This window comes from Panthera tigris, chromosome B2 (genome assembly GCF_018350195.1).
Source record: "Panthera tigris isolate Pti1 chromosome B2, P.tigris_Pti1_mat1.1, whole genome shotgun sequence".
NCBI classification, from domain to species: Eukaryota; Metazoa; Chordata; class Mammalia; order Carnivora; family Felidae; genus Panthera; species Panthera tigris.
Genome location: NC_056664.1, coordinates 123,994,714 through 124,009,055, shown reverse-complemented (window position 1 = coordinate 124,009,055; position 14,342 = coordinate 123,994,714). Strand labels below are relative to the sequence as shown.

Below are 14,342 nucleotides of genomic sequence, written 5' to 3'. Positions count from 1 at the left end.
GATGAGCCAGTTTGTACTTTGAAGTCAAGCTATGAGATTTACTGTCTAAAGTCTTTATGGCCTAGAATTCGTTGCCTTCCATTTAAGTGAATCAGACAAAATTTCTAATTTTTTCTTTACTCTTATTATCTTATATATACATAGAAATGTATTTGAACAACCCATTATGAGTTTTCATCTTTTAGAATCAGATCGGATTATTTTGTTGGTATACAATTATATTTGGCTCCTGAAGAGTTTGAATAGTCCTTGAACAATATGTATTCCCCAAGCAGAAAAAGCTTCATTTAAAGGAATCCCCCTTCTGAATGATTTTTGATAGTTTGTACAAAGAACATTAAGAACATAAGACCAGACATGACTTTTTAAAAATCCATCTATTAAACCTTAAATTAACTAGCTTTGATTACATATGTTTTTTTTTAATTCGACATACCTTGTAGTATTGCGTAATAAGTAGAAGAAAAAATATAATTATTTCTTTATGTTGTAAAATCAGATAAATCCATTCAAGGTTTTTAGCAGCACCCGAGAGGTCTATATTTGCAGTCCTCTCTTTTTTTTTTTAAGTTTATTTATTTATTTTGAGATGGGGGAGGGGCAGAGAGAGAAGGGGGAGAGAGAGAATCCCAAGCAGGCTCCACACTGTCAGTGCACAGCCTGATGCGAGGCTTGAACCCATGAGCCATGGGAGCATGATATGAGCTGAAGCCAGATGCTTAACAAACTGAGCCACCCGGGTGCCCCACACATCTCTTTATTTATAGTCTGTTTTTGTTATTGAATTCTGGTCAAGATAGTGTTCATCTATATCCTATAATATGTGACACTTTTTGTACTATGAAAATATTAGGCAGTCTGTTTTGGGAATAGAACTTTGGTGGTCCCTATGATGGATGATATGTGACTTGTTTTTCACACATGTTTTTTAAAGTCTTTAGAAAAACTTGGTTAATAAGAAAGTTGTACCGGGTTGTAAATGGCGAAGAAACGGTTATATTTCCATTTTCAGAAGCCTAAAATGGTTTCACATTCAGAATTGTTACCTGAAAGAATCAGTACTTTGTTTATGGCCCTTAAAGACCATTAAAAATCTACCACTGATCCCGTGCAAAACGGCTTCAATCTTAGAAGAAAAAGCATGAAAATCCATTGTTCAATGGAATAAGGTAACTTGAATATTTGGAAGCAAACTGGTGGAGCCATGCAAGTCGATTTCCCCACCTACTAAAATACCTTTTAAAATAGCAAAACCTTCATCTTTTGTTTTCTTTCCTCAAAGTGGATTTTTCTCCTGCTCCTGCCCTTTGACCCACTTCCTCTCTTTCTAAGGGAGAACGTTGTGTGCATGTGTGTGTGCGCACATGCGCGTGTCTGTCTGTCTTCAGTGAGCGTAACTGGCAGAGAAGTAGGGGGAGGAAACAGATCCTCTTTGCTAAAAGATACCAGTATAAAAATATTCTCCGTCATCACAGTGAAGGAAAAGGCTTTATGCTTTATTCCTCACAGGATGACATCTCCTTTATGGTTCATACAAGAACATCGCTGCCATTTTTGTAATGTCCTTGGTATTTGGATGTCCAGTCAGGGACACGTAGTTAGTTCATGTGGGATAGGGAAGGAGTTCGCGGGAATCCCATCACCACTGGTGTCCTTGCCCAGGTGAACAGTGATGCCAGCAGGCACCCAACTTGCATTGCTCAGCAAAGCCCATGATTGAGAATCTTTCAGTTTTTGAAACAGTGTAGAGAAAACTGGTTTTGCTGTTACTTTTCAAGATTTAATGTGTCCTAGTGGTTAGTTACTATGCATGAATTGGTTTCTCTCTCCCTCTCCTCTCTCTCTCTCTCTCTCTCTCTCTCTCTCTCTCTGCCTCTCCACTTTGGCTAAATTGTTGGTTTCATGTTGGATTTGTGTTTTTAAGATTCTGTTCCTTTCTAGGTATTTTGAAATCTAACTGTTATCTACACTTAAGGTTTTTTCTCATCCATTTCCCTCTCTGTTTGGCCCTCCTTATGCTTCCCCCCTCCCCGCCCCGCCCCGCCCCACCCCACCTTTAAACATACCTGCTCTCATTTGGTTTTAGAGCTCCAAGAAATGAATAACCCTAATTTGAGGAAATGCTCACTGGATGAACATAACAGATTGCCCCCCACCAGAACATAACAGATTGCCATTGGATTTTGAATGTCACTGACAGACAGATGACAATGGTCTAAGATGGATAATGAAACGTTTGATACACAGATGGGCCTGTAAATCATTTTTCCCTTGGAATTCCTTCTGACATAAAAAATTAATATAATTAACACTGTTTGATACCAATATCCCCAGTAAATGGTATCTCTGTAGCCCTACTATTGAACCACTACATTCATTTGTCTTTGGGAAAGATCGTCACAGCTTGACAGGTACTCGGCACGGTCACCTGGTGGGTGACAGGCCACCTTGAAATCTTTACCGAAAGGAGGTTATTTGAAAAGTATCTCTTGCACAGAGTGTTCAGCTTTGATCTTAAAGAGAGTAACTGAGAATTCCATATGTAGCGCTCACCCTATAGGAGGGTTTGAAGTACAAATCGAGAGAAGTACATGACATTCATAAGAAGGGTTTTTATTTTTAGGAGTATCAATAACTGTTTAAACTCTCAGGTGCCTACAGGAGGAAAGAAAAACTAAATCGAATTGAAAAAAAAAATATTTTTAAGTACAGCAGAGTAAAAAGGGGATGAGGGTATCAGTGATGAACTAACATATTTTTATTTTTAGGTAACAAGCCTCTTTCTGCTTTATCTCCAGCATCAGGCACCGGCCAGGATGAGGTCGGTGCTCACTCAGTGTATACCCCAGACCACTACTCCACACTAGGAAGGCTTGACAGCTCTCGGGCTGCTGGGCAGCGCTCAGAAACCAGGGACTCCAGCTGTCAGACTGAGGAAGTGAAAGTTGTACCACCTTCCATGAGAAGAATCAGGGCACAGAAGGGGCAAGGCATCGCCGCCCAGATGAGCCACTTCTCAGGCTCCTCTGGGAACATGTCTGTGCTGAGCGATTCCGCGGGTATCGTGTTCCCTTCCCGCCTCCACAGTGATGCTGGTTTCCACAGCCTTCCACGTTCTGGAGCAAGGGCAAACATCCAGTCCCTCGAGCCACGGCTGGGTCCCCTGGGCCCTGCGGAAGACCTGGATGGCGTGCGCCCCTACCAGAGCGGGAACCCACAAGTAGATGAAAACCTAGGACACTTAGGAGGTGCCTCGAGGACCGGAACACTTTTGAGGCCCAAGTCCCAGGAGCTGAGGCACTTTGAGAACGTGATTAGCCCAGCGTGTGTGGTTTCTCCTCACGCAACCTATTCCACCAGCATCATCCCAAACGCCACACTCTCATCCTCTCCAGAGGTCATTATTATTCACGCTGCTCACAGTCCAGGACAGCTGGACGGTAAAATTACCAGCTCCTGTTCATACCTGAAGGCAAAATCCAGAGAGCACCTCCTGTCCAGGCATGCTAGTAAAGAGGGCCATCAGTCTCACGGCGGTCACTGGACTGAGGGTCACCCCACTGTTCTTTCCCAGGCCCTAGATCCCCATCCCCCCAGTGCAGCCATGCTGTCCTCCCTCTGTGATTCAGCGGTCTCTCTAAATACTCCAGCTGGTCGGGAGAATGGATCCCAAGCCATGACCTACGACTGTAAAAACAACCTGGGCTTTCCAGCGCACGCCCAGGATGTGGATGGCAAAAGCGAGTCCAGTTTTTCCGAGGGCGGGGGGCACGGCAGCTCGGAGCCCTGGGAATACGGCGCCGCAGGTAACGGACGGGCATCCCCACTGAAGGCACGTGCGGCAACTCCCGGCTTCTCCACTCCCGGAAGTAACATGAGCAGCTGCAGTTTGGATCAAACGTCGACCAAAGATGATGCCAGGTCCCTGTATTCAGAGGAGCACGATGGCTTCTACGCATCTATGCACCCTGACCCCGGACACGGATCTGGAAACCTGTGCAATAGCAGCGATGGCTTCGGGAACCCCAGGCACAGTGTGGTCAATGTTTTTGATGGGCGAGCTCGGAAGAGCCAAGGGGACCGGCCACGTGACCACGACAAGTCCCTTTCGCGTAACATCTCTTTGAAGAAAGCGAAGAAGCCGCCCCTACCACCCTCCCGGACGGACTCCCTGCGCAGGGTTCCCAAGAAGGGCGTGCAGGCCAACGGACAGGCGCTGAACGAGAGCCTGATCGCCTCGCTCCAGCACTCGCTGCAGCTGAACCTCCCGGGCAAGGCCAGGGGCGGCAGCTCGCCCTCGCAGAGCCCCTGCAGTGACTGTGAAGAGCCCTGGCTGTCCCGCTCCCGCAGCCAGAGCACGGTGAGCGCGGGGAGCAGCATGACCTCGGCCACCGCCCCCAACGTGTACTCCCTGTGCGGGGCCACGCCGTCGCAGAGCGACACGAGCAGCGTCAAGTCCGAGTACGCGGACCCCTGGGGGTACTACATTGACTACACGGGCGCGCAGGAAGACCCCGGGATCCCCGGCGGGGGCTGCCCCGGCGGCAGCGGGGCGCCGGCCGGAGACGGGCCAGCCTGCCAGGTCCAGGAGGGCTCCGGGACCGCGATGCCCCAGGTGCCCGGTGGCGCCGTCAAACCAAAGGTCACGTCACCGGAGAAGTCCCACAGAGTCACTTCTCCATCCAGTGGGTATTCCAGCCAGTCGAATACACCCACAGCGCTCACCCCTGTGCCTGTGTTTTTAAAATGCGCGTCACCAGCAAACGGGAAGGGGAAGACCAAGCCCAAGGTGCCAGAGAGGAAGTCCTCCCTGATATCTTCAGTGTCCATCTCCTCGTCGTCCACCTCCCTGTCTTCCAACACTTCCACGGAAGGAAGCGGGACGATGAAGAAGCCGGATTCTGCGCTGGCCTCTCCCCTTGCTGCGGTTCCTCTTCCCCCTCCCCCGCCTTTAGTAGACTCCCCCGAGGGCTCTCTGCCTCAGTCTCCCCTTTTCCCCCCTCCACCACCGGAAGCTCTCACTCCCTTCTGTCCCCTCCCTGGCCAGGGCTTTCCCCCTCCCCCCAGGTCACTTAGCCCCCTTCCTCTGGGTGCCTCGGCTTCCCTGCCGCCTCCCCCTGCCTCGGTACCCTCCTCAGCTCCCCCGCCTGCCCCACCCCTTGACCCCAAATTAATGAAAGATGCCAGGCCTTCTTTCAAAAAATCCGGCCAGCCCGAGTGCTCCTGGGAGGCCGTTAGGCAGCCCGCTAGCAAAGAGGAGGGCAGTAGACCCCCCATGCCCCTGATAACCACGGAAGCATTGCAGATGGTACAGTTGAGGCCCGTGAAAAAGAACTCAGGACCCGAGCAAGCACTGTTATATGAACAAGTATCTCAGGAAACACTAACTCCGGTTGTTCCCCAGTATCATTTAAAGCCATCTGCTTTCCTGAAATCCCGAAATAGCATAAATGAAATGGAGAGTGAAAGCCAGACTGCCTCTGTGACAGGCTCGCCGCCGACTCCTGCCAAGAGCTTGAGTCAGGGTCACCAGGACGGTGCAGCCGAGCGTGGTCTCCTGAGCCGCAGCCCGGGCCGCGCCGCGGAGCCGGAGGCCGGGGCCGCCCCGCTCCAGGAGCCCCCCGGCCCGTCCCCCGGCAGGAAGCCACCCCCCATTTCCAAGAAGCCCAAACTGTTCCTTGTGGTGCCACCTCCGCAGAGAGATTTCACAGCGGAGCCCGCGGAGAACGTGAGCGGAGCATCGCCCAGCCCCACGAGGGGAGAGGCAGCCGAGACTTGTAGAGCCGGGGCCGGTCCAGACGAGACCGGTCCTGGCGGCTCGGATCTCGAGGGAGGGGCTGCAGCTCCCGCTTCCCCCGGCAGAGTGAGAGCCAATGTCCCCATGGTGCAGCCCGATGTCTCGCCAGCCGCCAAGCAGGAGGAGCCAGGTGCCGAGAACAGTGCAGACGGTGGAGGCAGCGCGGAGAGCTGCCTGTCTCTACAGGACGGAGGGCGTGAGTCTGCTTTTCTCTCTCCTTCCCCTCCGACCACATGCAGCCCAGGCAGAAGATAGGGCCGGTGCATGTTCAAGGTAAAGCTAGCCGCATGTGGGCTCATTGTGCTGCCTCACACTTAGGTTACCAACTTGGCATTTTATGATATTTAAAAAAGAAAAAAAATCTGGATCTGAGGGTAGGGCTTACTGAACGTCAGAAAATAGAGGGGCAGCGTGGTCCGCAGCAGACAGGGTGTTTATTAAACAGCAATGAGTAATCTCCCTTCTGGAGAGCTGCAAAGAAATGTTGCAACAAAATCGGAGGGAGAGATTCAGTAGGAGCCCCGGACTTCAACAGAAGAGAGTGAGCTTTGGCTGTCTTTTATTTGTGATCCAAATAAAAGATCAAACTGCCGACCCCACTGCCTGTCCCGGGGTTCTCACGTTATCGGGAATGGCAGGGAAGCAGATGGGGAAGCCTGGTGAAAAGTGCCAATTCAAGTCACTTGTGCGCGTCCTGTATCGGCTTGCTTCTCTACAGCCGGGGTGCCGGAGCCGGACACAGGGGCTGCTTCCTCGGAGGCCTGCGACTTCCTTAGGGAAGAAGGGAGTGAGGAGGTGATGACCCCCAGCAGACCCCGGACCACAGAAGACCTTTTCGCAGCTATTCACAGGTATCCCGAGCTCCTCGCTCTTATCGGCGATCGACTCTCTGAGTCTTTCTAAGTGGTTCCTCAGTCTGTCTTCCTTGAGCTTTTTTTCTGTCACCCATTAACTTGATTTTTTTTTTTTTTTAGCGTTGTGTCTATGTTTTTTCCTTTTTTTCTTCTGACTCCCAATTTCTGTTCTCCTTTGTTCCACTGATTTTTATGAAGACGTGGGGACAGGGACTCAATGGGTGCCTTCTGCCCAGTACTGCACTTGCTGGCAAGAAATGCAATGTGTCAGTCACGTGATGGAGTATTTACAAGAACTGGATTAGAGCGACGGATGGTCTAGTCCAGGGGGAGGAATGCTGTGTTTTGTGGACAGAAGATAGGCACAGGCTAAGCTCTAGAGGATTGCTTCTTTCCTAAGGGTGGTTTATTATTATTTATTTATTTATTTATTCATTTATTATTATTTTTTTACTTCACAGGAATAGCAGGATTTTTTAGCGCAGTTTTCTTTGGCTACTAAAATGTTGCCATACAAGAGTACAGTCTTTTCAAAGCGGGAGTGAAAGGAATTGAATTTGTTAGTGTATACTGTTAGTGCCATCTACTGGCATCAGAAATTGTTGGGTTTTAAGAAAAAATGTAGAGTAAATGTTTCAAAATAACTGGCTGAACTGTTAGAGTCTTCACATATGGTCACCCTAGAGAGTGAATATGACTTAGCACCAAAGCTATATATATATATTGCCTTATTTTTCTGGCTGTAAACAGCCGCGTGCTCGTAACAGTGTCACTGTAAGAGTAGATGAGATTGGATATGTGCAAGTACTTTTAACCACAAAGCTGTATCAATCCTTTGCTGCTTTCTCAACTCCTTTACCACAGTGTTTTTGGACACTCTTATGAGTGTCTTTATGCTGCCAGCACCTTATGTGGCCCTGAATCAAGGTCCCTTTTCTCTTCCCGGAATGAAGCATCCTATAAAATCATTTGACTCTCCATGTAAGTAACCTTGTGTCAGGACTGTTTTCCCAGCTCTTGGAATCTGACAAGGCTGTTGCATGAGATGAAAAGCACAGTGTTATCCCGATCTGAAATTCCTTGTGTAGCATATAAATATCTAACTTGGGGAGGAGTTGGGGGGGGGGGAGGGGACCAAGCTGGGGAATTAGGTGTTTATTAAGAATTCTGTTCTTTTTTTCTTTTCTTTTTTAAAGGTAGAGTCTTTTATTATTTTTATTTTATTTTTTTATTTTAGAGAGAGAGCACAAGCAGGGGAGAGGCACAGAGGGAGAGAGAGAATCTTAAGCAGGCTCCACACTCAGGGCAGAGCCAGACACAGGACTTGATCCCACAACCTTGGGATCATGACCTGAGCCGAAATCAAGAGCTGATGCTCAACTGACTGAGCCACCCAGGTGCCCCAGGAATTAGGTTCTTTACATCTTGGCTCTAGCATTGGTACGATACCCCCAAAGACCCTAAAGACTGCCTCTTTAGCAATGGTTTCTTTGATCTCATTAGAAATAGAAAGGTGTAGCTACTTAGGAAATTATTTCTGAAAACTGTAAAATGAAAAATGCTACGTCTTTGAAACGGACGTTAGTGGCGTTTGTAGAAATTTATACAGAGGTTTCTATTCTAACCATGCTAGAGACATAATAAGCACACCGTAAATATTTTCTGGATTAAATGAAACCAGTTGGAATTTAACTATCAGGAAATTCTTCCAGGATGTGGCATCTTTCATTTCATAGGGAATGCACTGGTTTGCTAAATGGGCAGACATGTATATTTAAAATAGCAGTCTACAGGGGCGCCTGGGTGGCTTGGTCGGTTAAGCATCCGACTTCGGCTCAGGTCATGATCTCACGGTCCGTGAGTTCGAGCCCCGCATCGGGCTCTGTGCTGACAGCTCAGAGCCTGGAGCCTGTTTCCGATTCTGTGTCTCCCTCTCTCTCTGCCCCTCCCCTGTTCATGCTCTGTCTCTCTCTGTCTCAAAAATAAATAAACGTTAAAAAAAAAAAAATTAAAAAAAAAATAATAAAAAAAAAATAGCAGTCTACAGAGAAGATACATTGCTCGTTGCTCTGTGTACTAAGTACTTGGTCTCAGTGAGGAACCCAACTATTGTGGGGCCAATTTACTATGTGCTTTTCTGAAAAATACGCCAAATGTCTCTTCCATATTTTACTTTGGCAACCTTCTTAAGACACTGAAAAATCTGTGGTGCCTCCTAGTAGTGAATTCTGTCTACTACAGATGTGGAAATCAGCCCGTCTGTGTCATTCTGTGTACATGCGATAGAAATGGAGACCAAGTAGGGTATGGATTGGAGAGCAAGGGAAGACGACTGCTAATTTCTGTTTTGGTATTGATAATGTATTAACGGACATAATAAAAATCCATCTGAAGTCTGGTTTTTTGGGCTTTATTTTATATTCTTCAGCACCTAAGCTAATAATTTAGAAACTTCTTTTTTTTTTAATTTTTTAAAAATGTTTTATATATTTTTGAGAGAGAGAGAGAGAGACAGAGTATGAGCTGGGCAGGGGCAGAGAGAGAGGGAGACAGAATCCACAAAGCAGACTGCAGGCTCTGAGCGGGCAGCACAGAGCCCGACGCGGGGCTCAAACCCGTGAATCGCGAGATCATGACCTGAGCCGAAGTCGGACGCCCAACAGACTGAGCCACCCAGGCGCCCCACCTAAGCTAATAATTTAAAAGAAAGAGTATCTAAACTGAACCCACAGCTTTCAAATTTTATAATGCAAATGAATTCACTTCAGATTTAAAGCCAGATGGAAAATGTAGAACACCAGTTGAGGTGTGAAATTTTTATATTTATTGAAGTAATTAGTTTTCAAGCCAGTGTTAACTGTTTGAGTGCTTTTTATAGCCATCTTCTTTGGAAATACACACACAGAGCATGTATGTGTGTGTGCGTGTGTATACATACATATATGCAGAGAATTTGTGTGCTTAGATTTAATTCTCATTTTCAGGGGCAGCTGCTTTTGAGAAACAACAAAAACTTTTATAAATTCCCATCTCCTCTCTTAATTCTAAATCTACAGTTAAAGGCCATAACTTTAATCAAGTATACCTGTGGCTTGATGTATGGATTTCAGCACACCCTTACCTTTTTTTTTTCTTAATGTTTATTTTTGAGAGCGAGAGAGAGAGAGAGAGAGACAGAGAGAGAGACAGAGAGAGAGAGAGAATATGCAAGTAGGGGAGGGGCAGAGAGAGAGGGAGACACAGAATCCGAAGCAGGCTCCAGGCTCTGAGCTGTCAGCTCAGAGCCTGATGCGGGGCTTGAACCCACGGACTGCAAGATCATGACCTGAGCCGAAGTCGGACGCTTAACTGACTGAGCCACCCAGGCACCCTGCACACCCTTACCTTTTAAAAAACAAACTAAAAATTAGGCTACAAAGCAGTACCTGCAAGAATGAGATGGGCAGAACTGCTTTTGAGACGTTCAAATAAGGCAATATACATAGCTTCAGTGCTAAATCATTCACTGTCTAAGGTGACTGCTATAGGTTGTGAGGTCAGGCACTATGGGTAGGAAGATACTCCATCAGGTCCTAGTTCTTATATTAAGCTGTGTGACTTCACTCTTTGGTATCAGTTACCTTCCCTGATCAGACCACACCGGCTAAGCCATTTCCAGCTCTAAGATTCTGCGATGTTATTATTTTTGTGGTTTCTGTCAGCTGGTCATTAATGTATTCCAGAGCACTGCTGTCTGTTGACAACCATGCAGAGCCGTTGGACCAAAGGGTCATAGGCCAGGCTCTGCAGTCTCAAAGGGGCTGGTGCCACGCCAGCTTTGGACACCCTTCAGACTTTGTTTCAGTCCTTACCATCTCCTGTCTTCTGCTTTGGGGGCTTCTTTTTGGCCAGAAGCATGAAGAGGACTGTGGGAGCACCGAGCCCAGGGCAGCCATTAGGGGTCCATTCCTCCCGTGTCTTGCTGTGCAAGGCCAAGTAAAAACAGCACTGAAGTGGGCCTAGCGGCAGGAAGAAAGAACAATTTTTCCCTAAATGACACTCACAGGTCTGTTGAGCACATCTTCCATGCCTGACACTTTATGGCTGTTATTTGCATTCATCATTATTGATAAACTAGGAGCTCTCTACCGTTGTTTCACTTTCCAGATAGGATACTGGATCAGAAACTTTTTTTTTTTTAATTTTTTAATCTTTATTTATTTTTGAGAGAGAGACAAAGTGTGAGCAGGGGAGGAGCAGAGAGAGAGGGAGACACAGAATCCAAAGCAGGCTCCAGGTGCTGAGCTGTCAGCACAGAGCCCGACGCGGGGCTCGAACTCACGAACCGTGAGATCATGACCCGAGCTGAAGTCGGACGCTCAACCAACTGAGCCATCCAGGCTCCCCAAGGATCAGAAACTTTAATTTGCCCAAGGTCACAGAACAAGGAAGCTTTAGCATGGGATTTAGCCCAGGTCTGTGTGACTCCAGAGGCTCTTCATCTCATTGAATCCTCACGAACCTGTGAGGGTAGTATCCTCGCCCCCATTTTTACAAGTATGAAAACGGACTAGTTTGTCCAAGGTCACACAGCTAGAGGTTGGTAGTGCTCAAGTTCAGCTCTCAATCTGTATATACAGTACCAACCTCTTGGTGCTGCAAGCACCTGCTGCATATTCTATAATTTTATAGCAAACAAAAAGATGTACCCATGTCGTTGTTTTATTAAATGTACCGAGTTTTTCTTAAAGCACCTGCATCTGGCTGAGAGATTCCTTGCAGACTGAGTTGTTATTGTGAAGAGACCAGCAAGGGGCCCCCTGGCTCATCTGCTTTATTATCTCTGAGTCACTCTGCATACAAAACACATTGAACAGCAAGCTTCTTAGAGACTGAGGACAAGAAACACCTCCGGGAAACATCTTAACTTTCCCTAAAGGCCCCTCCTCTGTCACATTCCACTCACATTCTTCAGATTGTCTTGATCACTGAGAGGTTTTCTGAAGTCAGTCAGGAAACAGGATCTGGTGTGGAAGGTTCACTCTAGTTTTCTGGAAAACTGGATTTTCAGAAGTTGACATATGGGCCAGTAAGAGCCAAGGAAGCCTGGTTTTATGTTATACTCTAGAATGTATGAGAACGCAGAGCTGTAGAATTGTTCTAGAACCTGAAGTGGGGGCCTCCCTCATGGTAGGGGATGTTCTGGGGGTTGACTTATCTATTAGCCCTGTTGAAGGGCTAGTACCAAACAAGAAAAGGAAGATTACAAACAAGGGTGGTCGGCAGTGAAATTCACTCGGGATCAGTCTAATACGGGAGTGTTAAATAAAATACGGCAATAGAAACTTTTGAAATGATCCTTACCACAGTAAGTTAATATGATATCTTAAGATTCATTTCAAAGTAATCCAGTGAGGGTACAGATGAAAGAAGGGCAGCCATGAGTTAATCATTGTTGTAGCTGGGTCATGGGCTCACATGATAATAAAATAAACTATTAAAGGAACTCTTAATAAATGGTGACCGGAGTATGCAGTAAGAGAAGCAGGGCGGCTGTGACCGACATCCCATGGCCCACTGGGAATGAACCTTTATCTTCATGTTCTTAAATCTCAGATCCAAGAGGAAAGTCCTTGGCCGTAAAGATTCAGATGATGATCACTCCCGAAACCATTCTCCCTCCCCGCCAGTGACACCCACTGGTGCTGCCCCCAGCCTGGCCTCCCCGAAGCAAGTGGGGTCAATTCAGAGAAGTGTCCGTAAAAGCAGCACCAGCAGTGACAACTTCAAAGCTCTGCTGCTAAAAAAGGGGAGTCGGGCAGACACGAGTGCCCGCATGTCTGCAGCCGAGATGCTGAAGAACACAGACCCTAGATTCCAGAGATCAAGGTCAGAGCCTTCACCAGACGCCCCCGAGAGCCCGTCAAGCTGCTCCCCAAGCAAGAACAGGCGGGCCCAGGAGGAGTGGGCCAAGAACGAAGGTGTGATGCCTCGGAGTCTGTCCTTTTCCGGCCCCCGGTACGGCCGCAGCCGAACCCCGCCTTCTGCGGCCAGCAGCAGATACAGCGTGCGGAACCGGATCCAGAGCAGCCCCATGACCGTCATCTCGGAAGGCGAAGGGGAAGCCTTGGAGCCTGTAGACAACCGGGCTCGCCGGGCCCCGGGTGCTGCGAGGGGATGCTCCCTGGATGGACCGGTGGGGGATGAAACGGACAAGGGCAGCCTGCTCTGTGGCGGGGAGCCCGCCGCCCCGCCACAGGCACAGGGTCCTGGCCCCGCCAACGGGACAGTCACTGCGGAGCGCACAGGTCCATCAGAACGGTGTGGAGGTCCTCTGGGGGAGGAGAGCTAGGGACGAGAATGTGAGTCTCCCAGGTAACGTGAGGGAGACGCACAACACCTCGCTCTAGGAAGTCTGACAGGTACCTTCCCTGCCTTGCCCGTGGATCCCGCTCAGCGTTTGTGCTGTGGGCCCCGGGCGCTGCCAGCCCTACAGCGGAAGGGGGGTGTTATTTAGGCCTCCCCTCGGCACTTGCCCTGTGGCTGAAAAGCAAGTAGAAGCTTAACTTCCAGAAGTGCTTCCTGGGGAAGATTTCTTTTTTTTATTCCTCCCCAAGCCCCCCCCTTTTTTTTTTTTTTTGACTAAATGCTGGGTGTGTGTGTGTGTGTGTGGAAGGGTGTGCGTGTGTGCATTTTGAACCCTTTTGTGTTAAAACATACGCGTGCGTGCGCTCACACACACATACACGCGCACACACACACAAACAGCATGTACAGAAATAGGAGAAGGAAAGACTGCTATGCTGGGTGGAAACATGGAATCTTCTGGACTAGGTGGGAATTGCTTGAAAAGTATTCTGTTTGGGGAAACTAGTGAGTTTCTGAAGAAAGAGGGGAGAGAACCATTCCTTCTAAGAAAGAGGTGGCATATTTGCTGGTGCTGCAGAGGACACGGGGTCCCGGCCCCGGCGTGCTTTCGAGGTGAGCTGTGTCGTGATGAACCCAAAACGATGGGAAAGGGCTAAATGACTAATGGGTTCAGGTACTTTTTCCTGGGGAAAAAAGGCTTGGTTTCGTGAACATGACAAATGTGGGGAAGTGGCAGGGCAGTCACTTGGAGCCTGCTCCGGTGCGGCCACAGACACACACCTTCTGGCCTGAGTTTTAGACACGTGGGCAGTCTTTTCATGACTTTCCTCCTTGAGTAGCGGCCGAGGCCTCCCTTGAGAACGAAGATGACCGCGTACGCGCACAGAGAGGGTGAGAGGGGAGAGAAGGGAAGAGGGGCAAGTGATAACGCTGCTGGAAGCTGTTTCCTGCTTATGAAATAGACTTATTTTTCAGAATTCCACTTGAAGACTTGCACTACAGAACTGTGGGTGGAGATTTTCCTTTTACGGCCGTTTTTACCAGAGTGTAAACTCGCATTTGGCAATTTCTTATCGCTTGACATGTCAACATTTGCTGACTTTTTTGGATATCCTTTTGGTGACACCAAAGATATAGGTATGGCTATTTTTCCTTGACCTGCCTACATACAGTACCATGCCCCCATTTAGAAAGGTTTATCAGAATCTATTCTATATTCTCATACTTTGAAGAAAATGCTGAATACCTCTTGTTAGTCAAATACACTAATAAAAATTGGCAGGGCTTGGCTATTAATTAACCCTGGGAAATGAGATTTTAGATTAAAAAGATTTTTTGCATCA

General features: G+C 47.9%; 1 protein-coding gene and 1 long non-coding RNA gene across 5 annotated transcripts in view; one reads left to right on the top strand and one right to left on the bottom strand.

Annotated features, from left to right (window-relative positions):
• Positions 1–14,342, top strand: part of NHSL1 (NHS like 1) — a 65,821-nt gene extending 51,479 nt beyond the window's left edge. For all 4 annotated transcript variants that reach the window (XM_042987217.1, XM_042987215.1, XM_042987216.1 and 1 more), the window contains 3 exons: positions 2,799–5,993; positions 6,516–6,648; positions 12,247–14,342. In XM_042987217.1, the coding sequence (XP_042843151.1) occupies positions 2,799–5,993; positions 6,516–6,648; positions 12,247–12,982 (4,064 nt within the window). In that variant the 3' untranslated portion in view covers positions 12,983–14,342. The remainder of the gene's footprint in view (positions 1–2,798; positions 5,994–6,515; positions 6,649–12,246) is intronic.
• Positions 6,699–11,830, bottom strand: LOC122238755. Its single transcript, XR_006217889.1, has 3 exons — positions 11,597–11,830; positions 10,503–10,649; positions 6,699–6,898 (listed from the first exon to the last, which is right to left on the bottom strand). It is a non-coding gene; the product is annotated as an uncharacterized LOC122238755 (long non-coding RNA).